The sequence below is a fragment of the Pygocentrus nattereri genome, chromosome 8, assembly GCF_015220715.1.
Source record: "Pygocentrus nattereri isolate fPygNat1 chromosome 8, fPygNat1.pri, whole genome shotgun sequence".
In the NCBI taxonomy this organism is placed as follows: Eukaryota; Metazoa; Chordata; class Actinopteri; order Characiformes; family Serrasalmidae; genus Pygocentrus; species Pygocentrus nattereri.
Genome location: NC_051218.1, coordinates 19,202,010 through 19,224,193, shown reverse-complemented (window position 1 = coordinate 19,224,193; position 22,184 = coordinate 19,202,010). Strand labels below are relative to the sequence as shown.

At 41.4% G+C, this 22,184-nt stretch overlaps 2 protein-coding genes across 2 annotated transcripts in view; one reads left to right on the top strand and one right to left on the bottom strand.

Moving 5' to 3' along the window:
- Positions 1-8,758, top strand: part of si:zfos-80g12.1 (sestrin-3) — a 17,911-nt gene extending 9,153 nt beyond the window's left edge. The window contains exons 3-9 of the mRNA XM_017707062.2: positions 253-435; positions 1,251-1,481; positions 1,757-1,865; positions 2,029-2,156; positions 4,440-4,606; positions 4,825-4,969; positions 5,840-8,758. Of these exons, the coding sequence (XP_017562551.1) occupies positions 253-435; positions 1,251-1,481; positions 1,757-1,865; positions 2,029-2,156; positions 4,440-4,606; positions 4,825-4,969; positions 5,840-5,929 (1,053 nt within the window). The 3' untranslated portion in view covers positions 5,930-8,758. The remainder of the gene's footprint in view (positions 1-252; positions 436-1,250; positions 1,482-1,756; positions 1,866-2,028; positions 2,157-4,439; positions 4,607-4,824; positions 4,970-5,839) is intronic.
- Positions 8,759-12,459: 3,701 nt separating this feature from the next.
- Positions 12,460-20,416, bottom strand: foxo4 (forkhead box O4). The gene is made up of 3 exons (XM_017707061.2): positions 18,140-20,416; positions 16,381-17,865; positions 12,460-16,182 (listed from the first exon to the last, which is right to left on the bottom strand). Exons 1-2 carry the CDS (start codon positions 18,569-18,571, stop codon positions 16,402-16,404), a joined length of 1,896 nt encoding a protein of 631 aa, XP_017562550.1. The 5' UTR covers positions 18,572-20,416; the 3' UTR covers positions 12,460-16,182; positions 16,381-16,401.
- Positions 20,417-22,184: the final 1,768 nt, after the last annotated feature.

The following is a 22,184-nucleotide window of genomic DNA, read 5'->3' as shown; positions in this document are numbered from 1 at the left end:
AATGTACTTATTCACATTGAAGGAAGGAAATGCAGCACCACTTTAGCCCAGAAAACAAATCACTATTCTTTTGTACAATGAACAAATCAACAAAGTTTCCACATTTTAAGATTAGAAATGCAGTAAGGGGGTTTATAAGTAGAAAAACACTAACATAAGCTGGTACATACAAAGAGGGCACAAGTAGACAAAGCTGCTTTCAAGTACATGCAGAAAGGATATCTCTTGTGTTTTTGTGTGGGTGTGTTTCAGGCTGCAGCGCGGCATCATTGCAGCTACCTAGTGTCTCTGCACTCTGCTCAGTTCCTGAGGGTAGGGGGCGATCCACTATGGCTGCAGGGGTTGGAGGCTGCGCCCCCTCGCCTCCAGCAGCTCGACCACATCAACAAAGTGCTGGCTCACCAGCCCTGGCTCACTGCTCACTCACACATCCAGGTATATTGGCGAGTACACAAATAGTTCTCAAATACTAAAAAAAAAAAGTGCTGTGTAATTAAAATGTATTATACGCTGCAGCGAAGGAAATCTTCTAGGGCTATCCCATCTAAGTCAACAAGGGAGCTAATCTTGGTCTTGGTCATCAAAGATTCAGTTAATTCCATGGGTTTATTTATTGTTTTATTTGTTTCTTTTTCAACTATAAATATTTCAACAAATGTGAAATATGGTGTCTGTGTGCTGTGCAAGTTACCATGTAAAGCCTAAAATAATACTTTAAATGGTCATACCACATCATATATTGTTTGCATATTAATGTCACAGAGAAAGGCTCATAAAGATGGTCTGACTTGATGTTTAGGTTTCAGATGCAAAGGCAAAATTATACTGATGGCTTTAAATACTCTTTCAGTGCACTCTCTCACTTGTCAGTTTCATCCGCTCAGGGAAGGAGGCTAAAACGCGAAGTTATAAAAATGTTCTGCTCTGAAGTTATTGTCTTCTGCATTTATACATTTCCACCAGAGAAGTCTCCAAATCACCAAAGCTTACATAGTATAGCTTTAATGTGTAAAGTAATTTTAAATTGAAATATTATTTATGTAGTAATTGTGATACTGTATGGTTTATCTTAAATCCTTAGTTGTAGTGGTAGCTCTGTGCGTTTTAAGATATTGTGCTGTGGGTTTCCTTTACAAACCAATGTCACATTGTTGTTTTAGTGAAAGTGAATAGAGGGAGAGTTGAACCTGGCCTCCTAATGGTCTTGTATGTCCCAATTATGCTGAGCTGGGTCTCCTAATGTCTCGCAGGCTTTGCTGAAACCGGGCGAACAGTGCTGGTCACTGGCCGAGCTGGTCCAGGCTGTGGTGTTGCTGGCCCACTGTCACTCGCTGTGCAGCTTCATCTTTGGCTCAGCTTCCGAGACGGACACCGCACCCACCTTGAGAGTGCCTCATGGAACTCCCCCAGGTTACTGCCTGTGCGATGCTGCCAATGGCAACACAGCCTTACCACCCACAGAGCGCACGCCCCGCAGGAGGGTAAGGTCTTAATGCTCGCCTTAGCTGGCCAAAGCTTTCCAGGTTTCCTGCGTGGATTGAGCTGGATGTTTTTAGGACAGAAGTTTAAATGTAGCTGTATTTCCTGTTTAGTGAAGACCACAAAAGTTACTCAACATCTCTAATGAAATCTCAGAACAACAAAATCTTAGACTTTGGTTGCACAGGAGACTCAGACTCTGAAGGCTTTTTATTTATTTATTTATTTTTTGTGTAGGTTAATATTGGTAACAACTTTTTTTTCCCCTCTTATGCAGTCTCTAGACTCAAGCTGTGAGCTGACTTGCCTACGAGAGAGAATCCAAAAGTCTCAGGAAGAGAGAAAAGGAGATCCAATTCTACACTCACACACACTCCTGCATATAGGTAGGCAATGTGTCATGTGTTGTTGAAAGCAGTGTCTTCACATTTAGACTCAGGAGGAATACATGTTTTCAGGGCTATTTTTATTGATGAATCTCCTTTCACATTTTCCATACCTTGTCTGTCTCTGGATCTTGACTTGTTCTTGTCCTTTCTTTTCATCTAGATGCAGAAGAGGAGGAAGAGGAGATGATGTGTTCTACAGACCCCTCCCGTTTTGTCACAGACCCCGATTTTGGCTACCAGGAATTTGCCCGACGGGAGGAGGACCATTTCCAAGTATTCCGGGTGCAGGTGAGGACATTACTGTTGTGTTAGGTTACCACAGGGCAGCAGGACAGTAACACTCTGCACTCTTGTTGATTCAGAGAGGCAATTCTACACTTCATCTTCCCTTGACCTTAAAGAGTAGCTCGGTACTTACTGCTCAGAGATCACATGACACGTCAGTCTGTTTGGATTTTCATTACACTAGACTTGCTAGTTCTAACATACAAATCATTGCTATTGTAAGAAATCTAACTTCTATTAAAGTCTCAGAGAATACAGTGTAAATGTTAATGTGTGGAATAGTAAAATTAAGTGTTAGGCGGGGGGGGGGCAAAACAGAAATGTAATTACAAACATAGCCTAAAATGCTGAGAACTGTTTGGGCTTAGTCCTAATATTCTAATGAGCACCTGTGGTTGACATCCCTCAGTTCAGCACTCCTGGTCTGCTGCTCCGCTGAAGCAGAACTAAACAAAATGCAAGCAGGGAGAAATGGGTGATGTATATGGCATTCCTGGATGTGCCTCTAGGGAATGCTGGTGAGCCAAAGAACGAACTGAAAGACTGGAGACAGGCAGGCAGATGAGCTAGCTATATAGCTCACTTATACTTAGGTTAGCTTTTGCTTGCTCATTAGCTTTCTCTTTGCAAGATTTTCTGTTAAACATTAGCAAGGGTATTGCTTATGTAAGCACAACCCAGGATTAAGACTGCCTAATTTATATTGAGGAAAAGAAGACAAAATTTGGCAAAATGCAGCACCAACACCCATAACAAAAAGATTAGCCTATTTAGAAAGAAAACATGGATTTAGGTTACCTGGAGCTTTAAATAAACTTGAATAGGTTGCTTTTCAAAATGTTTTCTTTGGTCCATTTAATATGAAATATAATGTAAAGGGCAGCTGATGTTTTGTAAATGTTGTTAATTGTATGTCAGTTGTTTGTTTGGATCCATACAGAGAATTTTTACTACACTGACTTTAGAAGATTGCATGGCTGGGGTAGAGCATTGTTCTCCTGGATTGGGGTGCCCAGTAGCTTAGTTGGTACCAGAAGTAAGCCAGCAACCAGTAGGAAGTCATACTTTGCTTTTCCACTGTGCTGCTCCCAGACTGGATACAGTAAGGCAGCAAAATGACCAGTTTCCCTTGTAAGTGGATCAATAAAGTATAACTTAACAAGTTTTGCTTATTAACAGTGTATAGTGTACAGCTTTTGTTGAGAGACATACCAGTGTGTGTGTGTGTGTGTGTGTGTGTGTGTGTGTGTGTGTGTGTGTGTGTGTGTGTGTGTGTATAAGGTAGTTTTACGCCATTGCTTTTGTCTTAAGTTTTAGCTAGTGTTTTCTAAATGGGCAGAAGAAGATTTTGCTAAGATGATGAACAGTGAATTCTGGGCACATTACCTGTTCAGTGCTTAGTAAATACTCTGCAAAGAAGCATTTTCTGTAGAGCTGTAGAAGTCTAAACTACCCACGCTGCTCACATTTTTAGTAGAACGTGCCGTCTACATCTTTGAGCATCACAAAGATACTTTAAGAGAGGGGGAGTTTGAGGCGCTGCTTCAGCTCAGAGCTGTGAGCAGTAAATTATAGAAGCAACCATTACAGCATAGCTCTGATTCAGTTGGCTTGACTGAAATTTGGGCAGTGTGGTGGAGTTGATGTGAAAGACAGCATTAATATTAATATGTACATTTAAAAAATGTTTGTTTAAACTTGGTATGAAAAGGCCTAAAACTCACTGCACAATCTATGTTCGAGCAACCACTGACACACATTCCCCTCAATGACCCATTGTTTTAAGCTGCACTTTGTATGACTTCTTATTAAAAGGAAAAGAGGAGAAAAAACATGCTAAAAGATGATGTCCATGCACTGCTACAAGTCAACCCTGTAAAGCCTGAAATAAAGTCCAGGGCGTCGGGTTTTTAGAACCATGTTATACATCTTTATGTATTAATGTTACAAGTTTAAAACGAAGGTCTAAATCTCACATGCAACATCAACATTATGCTGCTATTGACGATAATAGATCATTTACTTGCATCTCTGGAAGATGTGTGTTTCACAAAGTTTTGACAGAGTTCTCTTTGAATACTCTTTCAATGAGCTCGCAGTCATCAGATTTATCCTCTCAGGGAAGGGGTCTGAAGCACAACCAATGTTTCTTCCACCAGAGCAGTCTCCAAATCTGAGAATTTACACTGTAGCTTTAAGATACATTGACTTATCATATACGGTGTACTTGGTGATTGTGTACTCTAATATTGTAATTGCTAATGTATTGCATGTGTTTGTGTGCAGGACTACTCATGGGAGGACCACGGTTTTTCTCTAGTGAACCGGCTCTACTCAGACATTGGGCATCTGCTAGACGACCGGTTCCGGAGCGTGGCCTCTCTCCCTTCCCCCCATGACCCCGATCTAAAAAGAGCTATTTGGAACTACATCCACTGCATCTATGGAATTAGGTATTATCAGTGTCCATCTTCCTTTTGCTTCCTTGCTGCTGTTCAGTTTTTGGCTCTTGTGTACTAGCTTGCAGTCCAGTTAAGCTGAAATCAGTTTTTTTAAATGTTTTTCCTTAAATAATAATAAAAATACAGCTGATGCCCACATTGATGTTATACTGACCCATCTGTGTCTGTATACTCAGGACTCATAGTTTTACATCCATGTATTTTTACAGATATGATGATTATGATTATGGAGAGGTCAACCAACTGCTGGAACGTGGGCTGAAGCTTTATATTAAGGCTGTGGCCTGCTACCCAGACTCTACCAAGAATCTTCTGTGCCCCCTGCCATTGACCCCTCTCAAAGCCTCAGAGAAGGTAGGCCTCCACAGAGTGTAATTTTGAACTGTTAGTATGGTGCTGTGCAAAGCGAGAGCTCACCCTTCATTTATTCAGTTTCCAGTCAAAATGACCATTTAAGTATAGGTTGTTTATTTTCCAGGGGATATTTCTGAGATTGCATGTAAGAAAATCCTTCTTTGCAAGGACAGTCTTGCATGTTGTGATAGATCTGGTAGATCGCCAAAGCAGTCACTATCAGACAAACATTACTTGAAACTTTAGTCTTTGATAATTAAGAGAAAATCAAGCTCCATTTTGCACTTCACTTCAGATCAGAAAACATCCATTGATGTCATTTTGAAGGATGTGTAGCTGCTAAGAAACTGTTACTGAGAAAAGAAGAAAGAATCTGCTGATATTTTCAGAATAATGGACTGACCACCCCAGAGTCCAGATCTGAAACTCATTGAATGTGTTTGGGATTACTTGGATCATTAGAATTAGAAAATGCAACCACCTTCTAACACTGAAATTTGGAGGTGTGATAAAATATCCTTGCAAATTTCTTTGAAAACTCAAAGCAAATCTACTGAAAAGAATAGGCATACTAATGGCAAATACTAAGTACAGAAAAAAATTTCATTATTTCTAGTAGGCTATCATATGCTTTTCTGTCAAATACGTTTTCTGCTTTTATTTTCCCGATGCTGAAAAATCAATATGGCCACCAAGATGGGATGTCAGTTCATTTATGTGCCTTTTATATGTGTATCCCATTTAACATAAATCCATGCATTTCTCATCAAAGCCTTTTAAAGTCTTTGTCTTGTGAAATATTGAGTGTGTGTGTATAGTGATCTCATGTCACAAAACTCTTTTCTCCCTCTTCCTCACTTTCTCTTTCAGGTCCACGTGAACCTGCTAGTGATGGAGGCTCGGCTGCAGGCTGAACTGCTCTATGCACTTAGAGCCATCACTCAGTATATGATTGCCTAGGACACCGACACTCGCATGCAGAGAGATGGAGGGAGTTGCACAGTCACTTATGGTACATAAGTGTCCTAACCCAGGGGCGGTGGGGAAAGGCAAGGAAAGAAAATGGATGTTAAATAAAATGGGGGAGAGCCAAACAGAGACTTAAGAAGAGCAATATCTCTCCTATTCCATATCTCTTATGTATTCTCATTGTCAAAGGTTACTTGAGTGTGACATAAGGTACTGCTGTGAAAAGTCTTCAAGGTGACACTTGAAGGTGGAAAAAACAATCTTATCCCCCATCTCGATCTCTCCATCTGTCTGTCTGTTTCTCTCCCTCTCTCTTTGCATGTTGTTCCTTTTTCATTACTTTCTCTGACCTTAACTTTGCCCTTATGTGTGTGTATGTGTGTGTTTGTGAGGGTGTGTGTGGGTTTTTTTTTTTTTGTTTTTGGTTTTTTTTTTTTCCTACTTTTTTCTGTTTTGGATGTCCCTGCTCCAGATGGTTAATGTGCAATTATCTTTATTCTATTGTTGTTATTGTTGTTATTGTCAATGATATTTTTATTGTTGTTTTTTTGGCTGTTGCTACTCTGTTAAATAGTAGATGGGAGGATGAGAGGAAGTGGAAATTTCAGTTCTGGAGTATTGACTGCGTAAGACTGAGACGAAAACAAATGACTTTGACATCTCCCGAAATCTGAGTCTGTGTTTACTGAGGGCTGAGCGAACAGACAAAAGTTGAATGTTCATATGGTTTCTGAATGCTTCATTTGGATTTAAGTTCAGAACAAAACAACAAAAAAAAAGACAAATGTAGGGTTACATGACTATAACTTTGTTTTAATAGCACTTTTAAGATAAACATATTTAGGTGCAGACTTCTCTTACAGCAGCATCCAACTTTAAAACCATCAAAAAAGGATGTACTTCATATGACTCCTTTTTAGTTGTACTGCTGGCTTATCCAGCATTAATGTGAAGGCTCAAGATAACACAAACCTGGCAGAACTTTTCAAATAATCTGATGCTTTTTAGCAATTTTACTGCAAAAGTATAAAACTTTACGTTATGATGTACACTCCACCAAGACGACGGAGTTTAGAATAAGCTTAAGTTTAATGATTTTAATGTTGAAACGTTGTGGTGTAGGTCAAATGAAGGAATTTCCTTTCCAAACGAATCTGCAAAACAGTTCGATACTTCGCCATCTGTGATACTTTACAGCGCGATAAGGTCAGAGGTCAGCCTGCCGCAATGCTTCCTGTAATTGACCTGCACAAATTGTTTCCTTGCACTGGACATTTTTGCACAAAAACCCCGTAAGTGACCTGCATTGCCTCTGAGCAGCTGTAACTGTTATTGGAACAAATGACCTGGTGAGGCCTGGATTCACTGGTACCAACCACACTGATGCCATAAGTACTTCAAATGTTCTGCTGGTGGGAAAGGCCAAACTTGGTTATTTGCTAGGTAAAGCCATGATAGTATTGAAGAGTTGCAGTTTTCCGATGCTCTTGTAAAGGTACATTTGGCGAAAACATGGGCATCATAATTTTCTTGTAGTGGTGTTGTTTTTTTTTTTTTTTAATTTTTTATTTATTGTTACACACATTGCATTACAGTCCTGTCACTGCAGCTATGTTCAGACAAAACAGTGCTCAGCAGATTTTGGCATGGGCTGCTCTGTTTAGACGGAGTACTGATTGGAACTGAAGTGCTTTCAAGTTTTTAAACTGAAGAACAGATAGGTATCAGATATCCGGAAGGGTGGAGGAATAATCAGATTTGATTTGTCTTTATAAACATAGCCAGTGACTGTTCTTGGCTAGGTTTCCCAAAAAAGTCTTGGCATTGTTAATGATTGTTAAATGGTACAGTGAGCATCACGTTAAACACTCTCTACCAGTTACGATTATCATAATGCTACGAAACCTTTGGGAAACTGGGCCTTTGTAGCGTTTTTTTTTTTTTTCTTTCTTTTTTTTTTTTTTTTTTTTTTTTTTTTTTCCCTTGGGAGGGAAGAAAAGGAGGGTTGAGAGTCTCATCAGCTGTGCTGTTGCATTTTCTCTTAATACAGTAGTAGGGACTGTGGAGGAACTATGGAGTGCATATCAGCGGAACACAAAACCAATGGATGTATTTCAGTACGTGCTAAACTTTGGGGCCGACTTCCTGAACACAGGTTTGAGTCCCAGGCTTTAAAGAACTTTTTCCATTGACTGTAAAGGCTATTTTAGTCCAGGAATACATGGACCTTAAGAGAGCCACTAGATGGAGCTTAATAAGCATGGTGCCTTCAGCTCATATCAGTAAGGCAAACTTGGACTGGCATTGTCATTGGAGGACAGGGGGTACTACTGAAGCGTGTTCGACAGAGCCGTATTTGGTTGTGTTGGGCCTAACTGCACTGCTCCTCCGCTCACAAAACAAGTTTCTTCTCAGTTCCAGCCAGCAGCAGCAGCAGCACCAACCCTATCAGCACTATCAAGCTGTTCTGTATCTCTCATGCTGTAGTTTGCCTGTTGTACCATCAGCATGTCTTGATTGGCCACTCACTGATAGTCATGTATGACATCAAAGAGCAACAGTGGACTCTTCTCCCCTTTCTGCTTTCTTTGTGAACCCCCCTTTTGATGGAAGAACTAAAGACTGTGCCACAGTGATGGAGACTGAAAGACTTGAAAGAGCATGGCTTTTGCCAAGTTGTTTGATATTTACCACGTAAATGTAGGGATTATAAACAAACAAACCCAACAAAAAAATGTCAAAACAAGAAAAATCAAGCAAAAAATCTTTTGTTTCCCCTGAAGTATGAACCTATTTTTTCTATAAAGACATGCTATACCATTTGTGTCTCCTGTCTTTTGCTGTACTTTTCTGATCATCAGGGTGTGTGTGTGTGTGTGTGTGTGTGTGTGTGTGTGTGTGTGTGTGTGTGTGTGCGCGCGCGCGAGACTACGAGTGAGAGACTGTGTGTGTGCGAGACTGCGAGTGCGAGACTGCGAGTGCGAGACTGCGAGTGAGAGACTGTGTGAGACTGCGAGTGAGAGACTGAGACTGCGTGTGAGAGTGAGACTGTGTGAGACTGCGAGTGAGAGACTGTGTGTGAGACTGCGAGTGAGAGACTGTGTGTGAGACTGCGAGTGAGAGACTGTGTGTGAGACTGCGAGTGAGAGACTGTGTGTGTGAGACTGCGAGTGAGAGACTGTTTGAGACTGCGTGTGTGAGACTGCGAGTGAGAGACTGTGTGTGTGTGAGACTGCGAGTGAGAGACTTTGTGTGAGACTGTGTGTGAGTGACTCTGAGTGAGAGACTGTGAGAGACTGTGTGCGTGTGAGAGACTGCGTGTCTGAGACTGGGAGTGAGAGACTGTGTGCGTGTGAGAGACTGAGAGACTGTGTGAGTGACTGGGAGTGAGACTGAGTGAGAGACTACGAGTGAGCGTGTGAGAGACTGAGTGAGAGACTGTGAGAGACTGAGTGTGTGTGAGAGAGACTGAGAGACTGTGTGTGTGTGAGTGAGACTGTGTGTCGGTGTGTGACTGTGTGTGAGAGAGAGAGACTGTGAGACAGACTGTGTGTGAGTGAGACTGTGTCGGTGTGTGACTGTGTGTGAGAGACTGTGAGTGTGAGAGAGAGACTGTATGAGAGACTGTGTGTGTGACTGTGAGTGTTAGATTTTTTTTTAATGATAATGTAATTGTCAGCTGTTGTCAGAATTGTTTACAGTGGTGATGGGAACCAGACGTTCAAAGGTTTTTAAAACCTCTAAAAGCCATCGCACAGAAAGTTTCATGTGGAAAGGTTCTGAATATTTTTTAAACAGTTTTCACAGTGTGGAGTGGGGCTATGTAAGACAGTGTAGTGGCCGAACGCAGCTTATTTTTCAGATTTCTCACTGTTTTACTATTAGGAACATGACATGTCAGAAGACGTGCATTTAAATGTCATTTAGACAAGAGAAAACGGCTGTCGCACTCCCTGGTTCCTAACGCCGTCACTCTGAAGAAATCCGAGTTGGTAAGTTTTTCTACAATTAACCATTTCACGGCAAACCATTCAGTGCCTTCACTACCCCGCCATAATTCTAGTTATGCAGAAATTTCGAAAAACTTGGTGGAATCCTCCTTTCGCGTTGAAATGCTTCTTCACCGTTGTAGTCCCGTTATGCTCGGTGTTCTGCGGAACTGAAGCGATAGTGCCATCTAGTGGCAGGTTATTCACTCGCAGTCTCAAGCAAACCGGCTGAAAAGCACAAGCCAATTACATCGGGAGCACATTAAGGCAAAGCCTATTAGAGTCCCTGCGTTGTTGCTTGACTGTCGGTTTAGGGTCACGTTTTTCTCCTAGGCTTACGCAGACGTGCTTAAATCGCTGTTCAGATGTGCTCTTTTAATCTCTGAATAGTATCTTCTGTGCCAGTGACGGTGTTTACTTTGAACCAGTGTTTCCTAATTCAATCTAAATCCAGTACTAATTACCAGTCGATTGGCTTTCTGCATTTGTCTGCAGTTAAAGGGGAACTCCACCGATTTTTCAAAATTGCAGTATAATTAAATGGTGTAATAGTCACTCGTAGGTGGGTGGGATGTAAAATACTTTGTTCTAGAGAAACTTACTGAGTAAAAATTGTTCACAGTGGTGGTGATGGGAACCAGACGTCCATCTATAAATACACCCTCACAGAAGGTTCTTACATGAAGTTGTTATGAGTACTTGGCTGGATGTCTGAAACATTGTTTTACAGTAGTATTGTGATAAAGTTTTGGACTAAAAAAAATTGAACCCCCACTCCCATATTTAGCACAGTTGTACCATCAGCATTACTCATCTAAAACACAGAAGGTTCACTGGTGCTTTTGTAAAGTAAATAAAATGGCTATATTTTTGTCATACATATCGGGTTCCTATCACCACCACTACATTCATTACATTTCTCTGCTAATTAACCATTTTATTACATCAGGCCACCTTAAATTACTTTTTTTGTATCTCAACCACTACATTTTGCAGATGTTTTGGGGGGAAAAAAAAGTAGTTTCCCTTTAAGGCCACATTCTGCTATTTTTGTTTACTTATGTTTTACAGGTTCTTAAGCATAGTATCCTATGTATTCTTTTTAGAGGATGTCTGTCTTACGGAAATCATTAAGAGCAAGAATGGTACACATTGAGACATCAAAGCCTGAGAAACCCATTTAAATCCCAAAGAGGCCCCTCAAGAGCATAGCTTAAAATGCCACAAATACCATAATGCTTTGTTATAGCCAGCACCTCAAACCTTCCCAGCTAAGACCTTAGCCCCCAAACGGGCATGCTTCCTGCTACCGCAGTCTCTGATCTGAGAAAGCAACTATTGGCACCTTAAGCAGATCTGGGTGGAACTTCATTTGATCTAAGTCATAGGAGTTATATTTACAGACCAAAGGAAACTACATAAGAAACCACGGGCCGTTGATATGTTTATTCTGTATGTTCCTATATTCTTTCTTCAGAGTGCAGATGAATAATAAACCCATCTGTTTGCAAGCCCCTCTAGGTGGGCTCAAGTACTTGTGATGTTTTTAATGAAATAACACTTGAATCTGCACCAAGATCTTTCTTCTCTCTAATCTACAGATGCAGCACAAGGTTTCAAAACAACATTAAGCAGGTAATGTTACCACTGTAAACCTCTCAGCCAGTCAGCATCCAGGATGAGAAATATCTGTAGTTTAATTTAAACTCAAATCTATTTAATTTACGCTAAGCTGTAAAGTGTCTCCTCACAATGCTCACTATAAACGCTGTAATTTAGAGCTCCATCTCTGACTTTGAGGGGGCAGCATACACAATATGTCCAAAATGTGTAGGCACCTGCTCATCCTACATTTATTCTAAAAGAAAAGGCATTAATAATTTGTCCATCTGTTTTAATATCAGTGTCGACTCGTCTGGGAAGGCTTTACACTAGATTTTGGGACACTGCTGTAAGGATTTGATTGCATTCAACCACAAGGTCGGGTACTTATGTTTTGGATCACAAATGGTACTCCAAAGGTATTACATGGAACTTTCATTCCAGAGACTGCTTCACAGCCCAATGCTGGGGGGTTTATACCCCTCTACCTGACGTCTGGCACTGGGCACGGAGATCCGAGGCTCGTGCAGTTGCTCCAGATCATTCTGTTCTATTGAGATTATACAAGCTGTGCGTGCACAATGAGTGCACCTTACAGGGGAATTCCATCAATTAAAAAAACGGTATGTACAATTAAATGGTTAAGATGTAAACAGTCATTCAGAGTGGGTTGATGTGAAATGTGGCCTTCTAGAGAAACTTGTGTCAGAATCACAATGGTGGTGATAGGAACCAAACATCTGAAGAGTTGCTAAAAGAAAAAAAAAACAACGTAAATATGCACATTTCGAAAAATAATTGGAATTCTCCTTTAAAGAAGCATAATTCACTAAAATATATTAGAGAGATTTTTGGACATGCAGCGTATGTCCAGTCATTTCAGCCTGACAGCAAATCATCACTTTGAAATGAGAACCACAAGAGACAACATGAGTTAAACTGATTAGGTTTATTTCAGTTATCCATGACTGTTTTCACAGTCACCTCTGGCTAACTTAAAGAACGTCAGGGGAAAGGGGGAAAAACATGAATCAAAATAAATCAAAGCAATGAAGTACACATACAGTAAACTGGCTATGCACAAGTCACCAATCTTTTATACCCCACCTTCCCCCATAACAAACAAACAAAACTGTCCTATCCATAAACTAAAATAATAATTCATGAAATGGGATACTCAGAAGGAAAGAAAAACTAGAAGAATGAATACTAAAAATGAGAAAGCTAATATAAAAACAAAAGAATTAGATGTGATTTGGAGGTTATGAAAACATTTGTAGAAATTCGGTGACCCTGTCTATTGGGATTTCTATATTGTTCATTTTCCAACATCCAACCAAGCTCTCAAATGAACACTTTGACTGAAAACTCTGTTAGTTCTCTACATCCACTGTCATTCCTAGAGAAAGAAATAGAATTCTGTAGTTTGTCAGTCACTTGGTATTCAAACCTTTAAGACTTTGCTTTGACTTGCGGTCTTATTTGTTTTCACTTGTTTGTATTTAATATGAAAACGTCTGCTCTGTTAATCATCAGCAGAGACGAGTCTGCTCGCTTTAGAAAACAACGTGCAAATCCAATTTCAGCAGTCTAGCTTGCTCGTCTAAGCATAGTCTGGTTTGTTTCTCCTCTTATGATGCACATTGTCCAACACTCGCTGTCATTCTCCAATCCAGTTATCGTCACTAACCACACAATCAATACATCATTCCCAACTCAAACATACAGAACGCGTAGCATACAAACACACATGCATGAACAAGGAAAAGCCCAAAAAGACCAGCGTGGTGATGTAAACGGTTAATTGAAATACAGCTCGAGATCATTCGCCTTAATAACAAAATAACACCATGTTTCCTCTTTTATTTTTTTTTTAAAAGAGAGACACATTTCAAGAAATGTAGTGCATTGTTACTTGATGTGTGGTGAGAGACTAATTCAATGGCTAAGCCCCTCATCTGTATCCACGTTATTCAAAATCTACAAAACTAGCAATGTTTGGGGATTATGATATAGGTAAATTTCTTTCTATTTTCTATATTTAGAAATTGTACAGAACATGTGCTGCATAAAATGATTCAAGGCCCTGAAATCTAAATATGGCCCTCTTTAATTGTCATAGATAATGTCTAGCACCGATCAATAGGAGAAAACATAAATCCTCTGCAAGCGCAGAGCTTTTAACAGTTAGTTTATATCTAATATACTCAAGTTACAGTTAAATGATGAATAATATCCAGCTCACAAATCAAAGTCTAATCTATATAAAGAAGATGAGAATGCTGATTTTAAACCAACGGAGTAAAACCGACCAACCAATCGAAGGAAAATGTCAACCTTTCTAAAGTAGAACTCAAAAGATGTTGAAAAGAAAACATGAGAGTATGGAGCTGTAGGATTTACTCTAGAGCAACATGCAATAGTGTTCGTTGGCAGTTTACAACTTTTTTTTTTTAATCAAACTTCTGTAAATGCATACATCAAGTGGAACATAAAGATGTACTTCTGCAATGTTAAAACATTGAAAGTGATGGCTGGGTAGTACTTATAAAATCAGCAATGAGTTTTCAATATGATTATCTTACCGCTTCCTTCAGGAAGTTCTTTTTTCATTATTATTATTATTTTTTTAAAAACCCTGAGAGTTAAACATTGCATCTTCCACTTTCTGTTTGAGCGTTTGAGCAGTATTTTTTTTTTTGAGATGAAATCAATATAAATTGTCTGGCAATGTGATAGAGCTCATTACATCATCTGCAATTATTTTTTATCACAATATAGAGATCACATGACAAATTCTAATTTGCAAAGCATGTTATCTTAATAAATGCACCCATGCAATCCATTTATTTGACTTAATAAAATGTTAATGCTTCAATATTTTTTAACAGACTCCATTGTGTGAAGCTTATCTACACTGCAATACTTTCATCTCAAGCTCTCCCAGTATGACATGCAGTTCTTAGTGTTCCTTTGGTTATGTATAAAATCTACATGCATCTCATCTCTTACAAAAATAAAAGATTACATAGAAAATGACCGTTAAAAATTCTGATCATTTCTGCAGTTAAAAAAAAAAAACAAACAAAAAAAAAACACATGAACAGTGTATTTTCTGATTAGTAAGAATATCTGCTTAATAACAATATAGCCCCAATCTAAGTTGGACACTAAAACTGTAGTCAATATTATCAATTGTTTCCTTTTTCTTTTTAACAAATTTATACAAAAGATGGTTAGTACTAAATTAGAAAGTGTAAATCACTGAGAAAATAGCATCTCACCCCCTTTTCACACAGTTTAAAAGAATTCTACATGCCAGGGACACAGTGTTGTATAGTGTCTGTTCAATTACCAATCAATTAAACTTTTAAATGAAATGATTCAACATTACTTTGGATTCTTTTCTGCGAATTCAAGCACTTGCGAGTACGAGAAAAATCACACAATACACACACACACAAAAAAAAACTTCAAATATTGCATCTTGCAAAAGGGCACCCTATTTCTGATAACACTATGCCATTAAACTTGTTGGCAGAGTGGTAAAACCCATAGAAGCGATCGTTCAAATTCTATGGTACATTAAAATGCCCTGTGTGTCACATTTCTTCATACTATTAATAACATAATTTAACAGCAAGTAATCAAAATCAGTCTCACTTAGTGATCAGCCTCCACTCTTCAGCACACAAGGGGGAAAATACCTTCCTGAGCAGATGTTATACATGCCAAACTAAAAGCTCATTAAACGGCATCAACATTGCCAAACCATCTTGAATTATTTTCTTTTGTTTAGCCTCCATCCACACTAAGACACAAAGTATGAGTACACCTCGTACCACTGAGACTGTGCTATCCGGAGCACAGCGTGTCTGACTATACATTATGTTCTGGGCTCAGTAAGACCATCTCCATTCAAACTCTGTCGAATGGTGAAGATTACACTGTTCATGTGGTTTAATGCTGCTTTCAGGAGGTCATCAGAAAGTTGACAGGTCAGCCGTGTTATCCGTCTGATCCACCGATCCATTCTAGTGATAAAGCCAGCTGTGTTATCCATCTGATCCACCGATCCATTCAAGTGCTTAATGCAGCTTTACTTTGTTTTGAATTTTTATGGTTCTTTTTTGTAGCTGCTCATAAATGAACACAATTGAAGGGGGGTCCTCGCGTCTTAAGGACCTGCAAAGTTTGATTTGATCCTGGCCAGGTCAGTTCTGTCTTTAGATCAAAGAAGAAAAGTACCATCTCAGTCTTGTGCTACTTTGGTATTAGTAATAGGCATAACTGTAATAAGCATGATTAGTAGTTCATTAGTTGTGCTTCTTTACTACTGTATTCTTTCTTTTTTCCTACCCAGCATCAGACAAAACAGCAACTTTTGCACATATAACACATTTCAAGACATTTCCTGTGCTCGTTGTCTAGGTGTCCAGTAGCCCACTTCCTGGTATACATTGGCACTTTTGCTTTTGTGATCCGAATAAAAAAAATGTTGCCAAAAAGTTTAAAAAATGGCCTAGTCAGTTTATATCTTCATCCAAAACAGATTATGCATTTGAGGTACAATGGGGAAAAAAACTGGATGGGTCAACATTTTAGGAAATGCACCATCCTTTTCCATCATTTTTTTAGGGATGAAGAACTGTGCTGTAATAAGAATAAAAAAACAAAAGTTAAACACAATGCTCACATTTAAATACTTTTTCACAGTGAGAAGAACATGAAGAAAGCCAACAGAAAGCACATTATACCATGAATGAGTGGGAGAGATGGTTAATCGTATAATGCATTAATGGGATATCATCTGCAACGGTCATTTATGAAAAGCATCACCATGTGCCTTACCTGCTTCTATCTTCAGCAAAGTTAGCTGGGCACCCAGTTGTGAGAGGAGCTCTGGGTAGTCGCTGGCCCAGGGTAACTTTGCCCAGCTGGTACAATGGGGTCGAAGTTGAAGTCAATTGCATCTCCATCCATAAGGTCACTGTTGATGATGTAATCAACATCACAGTCTAGGTTTTCTGTGAACATGTCAATATCCAAGTCTGTGGGTAGACGGTCCTGAGAGGGCAAAAAGCAAGCTGGTGTCCCAAACTGGCTTATCCCCTGAACACCTCCATTCCCTCCTGCTGAAGGGACAGCTCCATGTTGAAGTAGCCCTCCACCTGGCACTTGATGTTGGGTCTTCATGGCTGTTAGTTGTGCTGGTTCCTGGCCCATGCCTGACAGCAGCATGCCAAAGTTCAACTGAGCATGCTGCTGTTGCTGTGGCTGTAGTTGGGTTTGGGGCTGAAGGGTCATCTGCCCTACTGGGCTAGGTTCCATACTCTTGCCCAACATTATCTGACTAGGCTTAGCTTGGTTGCCAGACATGGACCCCGCAAGCCCCAGGAGATTAGTACCTCCCTGGCTGGGCATCAGAGGGTCCACTTGAGTCATCATGACATCACTTGGTGGGGGCGAGTCAGAAGTGAGAAGTGCCTCGAGGCTGGAGGGCACATGGGTGCTGAACCCACTCCGAGATCCAGGTCCAGGCAGAGGGTTAAAGAGGGAGTTGCCAAAGTTTGAAGGGCTTGTGCTGGAGGGCCCTCCCTGTTGAACTGAGCTCTGTGACCCTGGCTGGGTTGGTCCCTGAGGTCCCTTCACTGGCTGCAGCTGACGATAAGAGGGAAAGTTAGTTCCACGAGGCAGCAGAGTAGATGCAGAGGGCAGTGGTGTAGGTGGGGCTTGGGGGGCAGTACTTGGGCTTGCACCCCCTTGCTGTGATGTCATTAAAGTCAGCCCATCAATTAGGTCCAATTCCTCCATTAGGGTCTCAGTGAGTGTCGGTGGAAGACTGCCACTCGTATACCCACTCAAAAGCCCATCTTCAGGCAAGTTGTCTTCGTCTTCTTGTCCTGGGGCAATTGGAGAGAGCCTGCCACTCAGGGTGCTGGCATTGGAGCTGGTGCGTGGCCTGAAGCCTGTCCACATGTCTTGATCATCCAAGCTACCACGGGATGATGGGCTGCTACTGTTCACCCCCCATTTCCCAAACTGTCCCGGAGGGCCAGGACTGTCAGCACCCCCTGCACCAGACACACCCTCACCCTGTATGGCACCTCCAGGACCACCAATGCCACCTGCTCCTGCCTGCTTTTTGGTCTGCTTAGCCCGCATGCGGCTTTTTAGCAATTTAGTGCTATTGTCCATGGAGGTAGCACGACGGCGAGGGGCTTTCCCCGTCTTCCCCCCCTCAGGATTGAGCATCCACCATGAGCTCTTTCCTGTTGATTCATTATGTACTCTCAAAAACTTGTTGTGGAGGGACAGATTGTGCCGAATGGAGTTCTGGGTTGAGACAAACACACACACAAAAAATAAATTTCTATGAAGTTACTGGACTTAACATGAGATGAAACTTAATGTAAGGTTTATAAGTTAATGGTTCATTCAAACTCTACAGCTCAGCGCACTGGTAACCCTGTCATAAAGCTTTGAGTATTCTTAGTGCAAAGAAATGTCACACATGTGGAAATAGCATAATTCATAGCAATTACTGTGCACTGTCTGCATAATTTTGGTCAGAAATGATCTGTAATTATCAGTGCTGTCTTAACTCTACCTTCCACCCAGCAGAACTGTTGCTGTCTCCTTTATCCTTGAAGTACGGCACCGTCTTCACCATCCAGTCGTAGATCTGTGCCAGAGTGAGTCGTTTTTCCGGGGAATTCTCGATGGCCTGGCTTATCAGATCGGCGTAGGACTGATTGCCCCACGCGTTGCGCCGGGATGAGCCCTTCCTGGGCGTGGCCCCGCCCACTCCGGCTACGACTCCTCCCTCCGACGCCACAGCTTTCTCTGGCTCGGCGCGGATTTGCTGAGGCTCGTGTTTGTCTTCCTCGGCGGGCGGGGTCCCGGCGGTGGACTCGGCGCCGTCTGTCCCCTCCGCTTTGACAGCTGAGATGTCGGGCCGAGGCAACGGCCATGTGCACGACCTCGGTCTGCTTTGTGGCTCAAAATCTGGGTCAATCGGGGGGACGCTCTCCGCCTCCATTGTGCGGATTTCAGCGAACTTCGACGGAGTGACTGGTGATACTGACCAACTACTACGTACGTGCTGCTGTTTTATAAGAAATATTACGATAAAACAGACAAGAGTGACTTAAAATGGCTAGTTTATATTTAATTCAACAATCTCAGCGCGGACTGACTGTTAATTTTCAAGTAGCTCTTGGTAACAGGTGGGGGTCGGTGTACCTGTAATTTAGGCTAATGTGCTAAGCTGGTTATCAGAATTAATGACAGAAACGCCTGATAATTTTCTCCTTGTTGTGAAGTAGGTGCCCCAGCACTACCAGGAGAGCGGCTGAGCAGAGACGTAATAATCTGGACACACCAATATAGCGTCAGTTAATCCTCAGATTGGAGATTAAAGGGGCAAATAATCTCCTTAATAGTAACTATCATAAACCTTCCGATTTACCAGAGCCAAGGAGGGACGAAAGGGGCTCTCTTTGTTTACATAGACGAACAAAGGAAATTCACATGGCAAACCGTAGTACTACTGGAATACATTAAAACATCTGGATGGCCAGCGGCAAAATCAAAACAACGAAAAGCACTGCAGAGTTAATCTACTGATGGGTTTATAGCGCTCTTATAGAGACAAACTAAACTCGTAATGAAGCCAAAATAATAAAAAAAAATACTTGGGAACAGTTCAATAAATTCTCATTACGCTAACTAACATACACACACCCACAGTCACTGAAATCCTCCCCTCCACTCTTTGTTTCTAGCAGCCCACCTGATTCACTTTAGCAATTCATCAAACGCTTAATCCCCGACAATAAAAGCCCACTTACTTTCAAGTTTATAATTTCACAACTCTGTAATACACTGTATGTTATCATAAATCTAGGCACGCAATAGCCTCCTTTTCAAAATACTAAAATACTGTCCACCGGTCTTTAGAAACTTCTTCAAGTTAAAGGAAAAGGTTTGCGCAACATTACGGTGTCTGTCAAAATCAGCACACCGTCTGTCATTTCACACCGGGGAGTCCCATACTGAGCCCAAACACCACTTCAGACTATTAAAGCACAAATAAACCGAAAAAAGCGACAAGAAAGCAGGTTTTTTTCACTCTCACTGCGATACTCGGTGCTTAAATGAACAAACTACGAGGCTGTAGCCGCTTAAAGCGCGTGTTCGTATCTCGGCCAGCAGTTTAACGGCCCAAACACTGCGAGTTGATCTATTATATCCCGTTAGATGCAAAGAGACTTTCAGAAGCCCGGCTGCTGGTGGGGTTTGAGCAGAGCCCGGAAAAGCCCACAGAACTCGGTGTTACCGCCGCTCGCGCGCTCCTACACGCCGTGTGTGCGGGCGCGTGCCGCCATCTGCCATGTTCCTCCGCACGCAGCTGCGCACGATGCTCGCGCGGGCGCCGAACTCCCGAGCCACGTCCCTCCGTCCACACACACCGGAACGAACCGACCTCGAGCTCCTCGTGCTGCTCAGAAAGGCGAGCTTTCAATCCCGCATTCCGGCCTCAGGCGTCAGCGACTCGAAAGCCCGGCGCAAAGACTCAAAACCATAGCGAGTTCTGTCGGAGAGAGAAAACCAGACGGCCGCCTAGTTAGCCAACTAACTCCTCCAGTTATTTATGAGTTAAAATCCCTCTGCTGGAAAAGGCAAAAAGTGGAAGAAAACGGCAGTTTTCTCAAGGAATCCTTTTTCCCATCGTAGTTAGTGTTCAATCCTCCCCGCTGCGAGGTGAATGCAGATATTCATGGTCATTCATCGTTTCTATCTTGTTTTGTTTTGTTTTGACTCGAAGACTCCCTTCTGACGTCTGTTTACCACCGCCAGCCAGCGCGCACTGCGCACGCGCGAGCAGGGGTCTCTGGGAAATGAAGTCAGTCATGTGATGAACCCCTCCTGTGTGTGTGTGTGTGTGTGTGTGTGTGTGTAGACGGGGGGCGGGATGGGGAGTAGGAGGGCGGGAGGAGGGGGTACGGCTGGGGCGGGGCGGGGCGGCTGAAGTCCGAAGAAAGCTCCGGGCCTTGAAAATCTCCCGTTATGTAATGGTTTCTAACAAAGTGTTGTGGCGAGTCGACGCTAAAACGGTCTTGTCTCATTAGGACGTAAAGTACTTCAAACCATGGCAAAGAGGACTAAGCTGCTACGTGACGGCCCACGCTTTAAATAAAAAAATCTGCTGATGTGGCGTCAACATGTCGTCAATTTAAATGAATAAATGATTAAAATCATCGTAGGTCACCGAAACTTTGTCCTGTTTTAAACGTTACTTTTCCTCTAGCGCTCTGTCTGAGATGGACTAGCCACACACGTGTGTGCTTAATTAAACACACGAATGGTGTGTTCTGTTCTCTAACGGTTTCTTCTTCATTTTTGAAGAGACAATTCTGAGAAGTCAAATGAACAAATTTCTGTATTAGCGGTGTATCTACAGACCCTTCACCATGTTACTGTTTGACTATGAGAGAAAGCTACGGTACGTTGATGGTACGTCATCTCTTGCATGGGAAAACCTGCCTTGATGTTCATTCGCAGAAGCATTACAGGTAGCCAGATCTGTGTAAAAACTACATTGACCATAAGGAGTTGTGTACAGCTCCTCTGCCAGTGGTGGGCGGTATAGGACACGTTGCATGATGCAACTCTGAGCTCCCGGGGTCGGGATCTTCCAAGCGTTTATTTATCTAATTATGGTAGCAAATGAGAAGCAGTCTGCCTAGTTATAAAGTTATAAACCTTATATTACCTTATAGGTTTTCGCAGCAGCTCACTGACGGTCAGTTTTCCGCATAGCGTCTTGTAACGCCGGCATACAGGGAAACAGCTCGAGCTGAACCCAAAGCTTCTGTAAGCATGGCCAACCGGTGTCCAGTGACACACACATCATCTCCTCGCTCATAGGCCACAGAGCAGTATAGAACACTACTACTACTACTACATTATATATTATTATTTTATATTATTGTAACAACAACCACAATAATAATTATTATTATTATAACCATTATTATTATGATCCTACAAACCAATGAGTTTCCTTTTTTGAAATCATTTGAACAGCCCATATTAGAGAAAACCGAATGCCCTTTGCTTTTTTTTGTAAGAAAAAGTTGTATGTAGTGCATATACACTGTTAGAGTTTCAAAACATTGTTCACTCTCCAGTTCATCCAGTCAATATATGGAAACAGTCTGTTTTGAATTCACTGTTATTGTGATATCAGGAGAACCAACTTATTTACATGTATTTACATATCTGCAGCAGTTTAAGCCTGCTCATTCAGGCTTTTAAAGTGGACCTAAAGGGAAAAAAATCAAATGTAGAATAGGGGCCCTTTAAGAAGTGTGAAATTGCAAGTTTAAGTTTAAACACAAATATATACGTTTCAAACTTAACATTGTCTGCCCCTGAAAACACACTGACTGAGTATAATTTATTCACCCTGCCTAAATGGTATTTAGATTTACTCTAGTACTTTTGTTTGTTTTGTCTTTGCTTGTTACATTTAGTTGTGTAAACTAAATTAATAAATACAAGCCAGTCTTAATGCACTGAGCATAAATCACTTTAATACATTTCCCTTTTGGAAGTATTTTGTTTTCTTGAAGTGTTCAGTGGTTTTA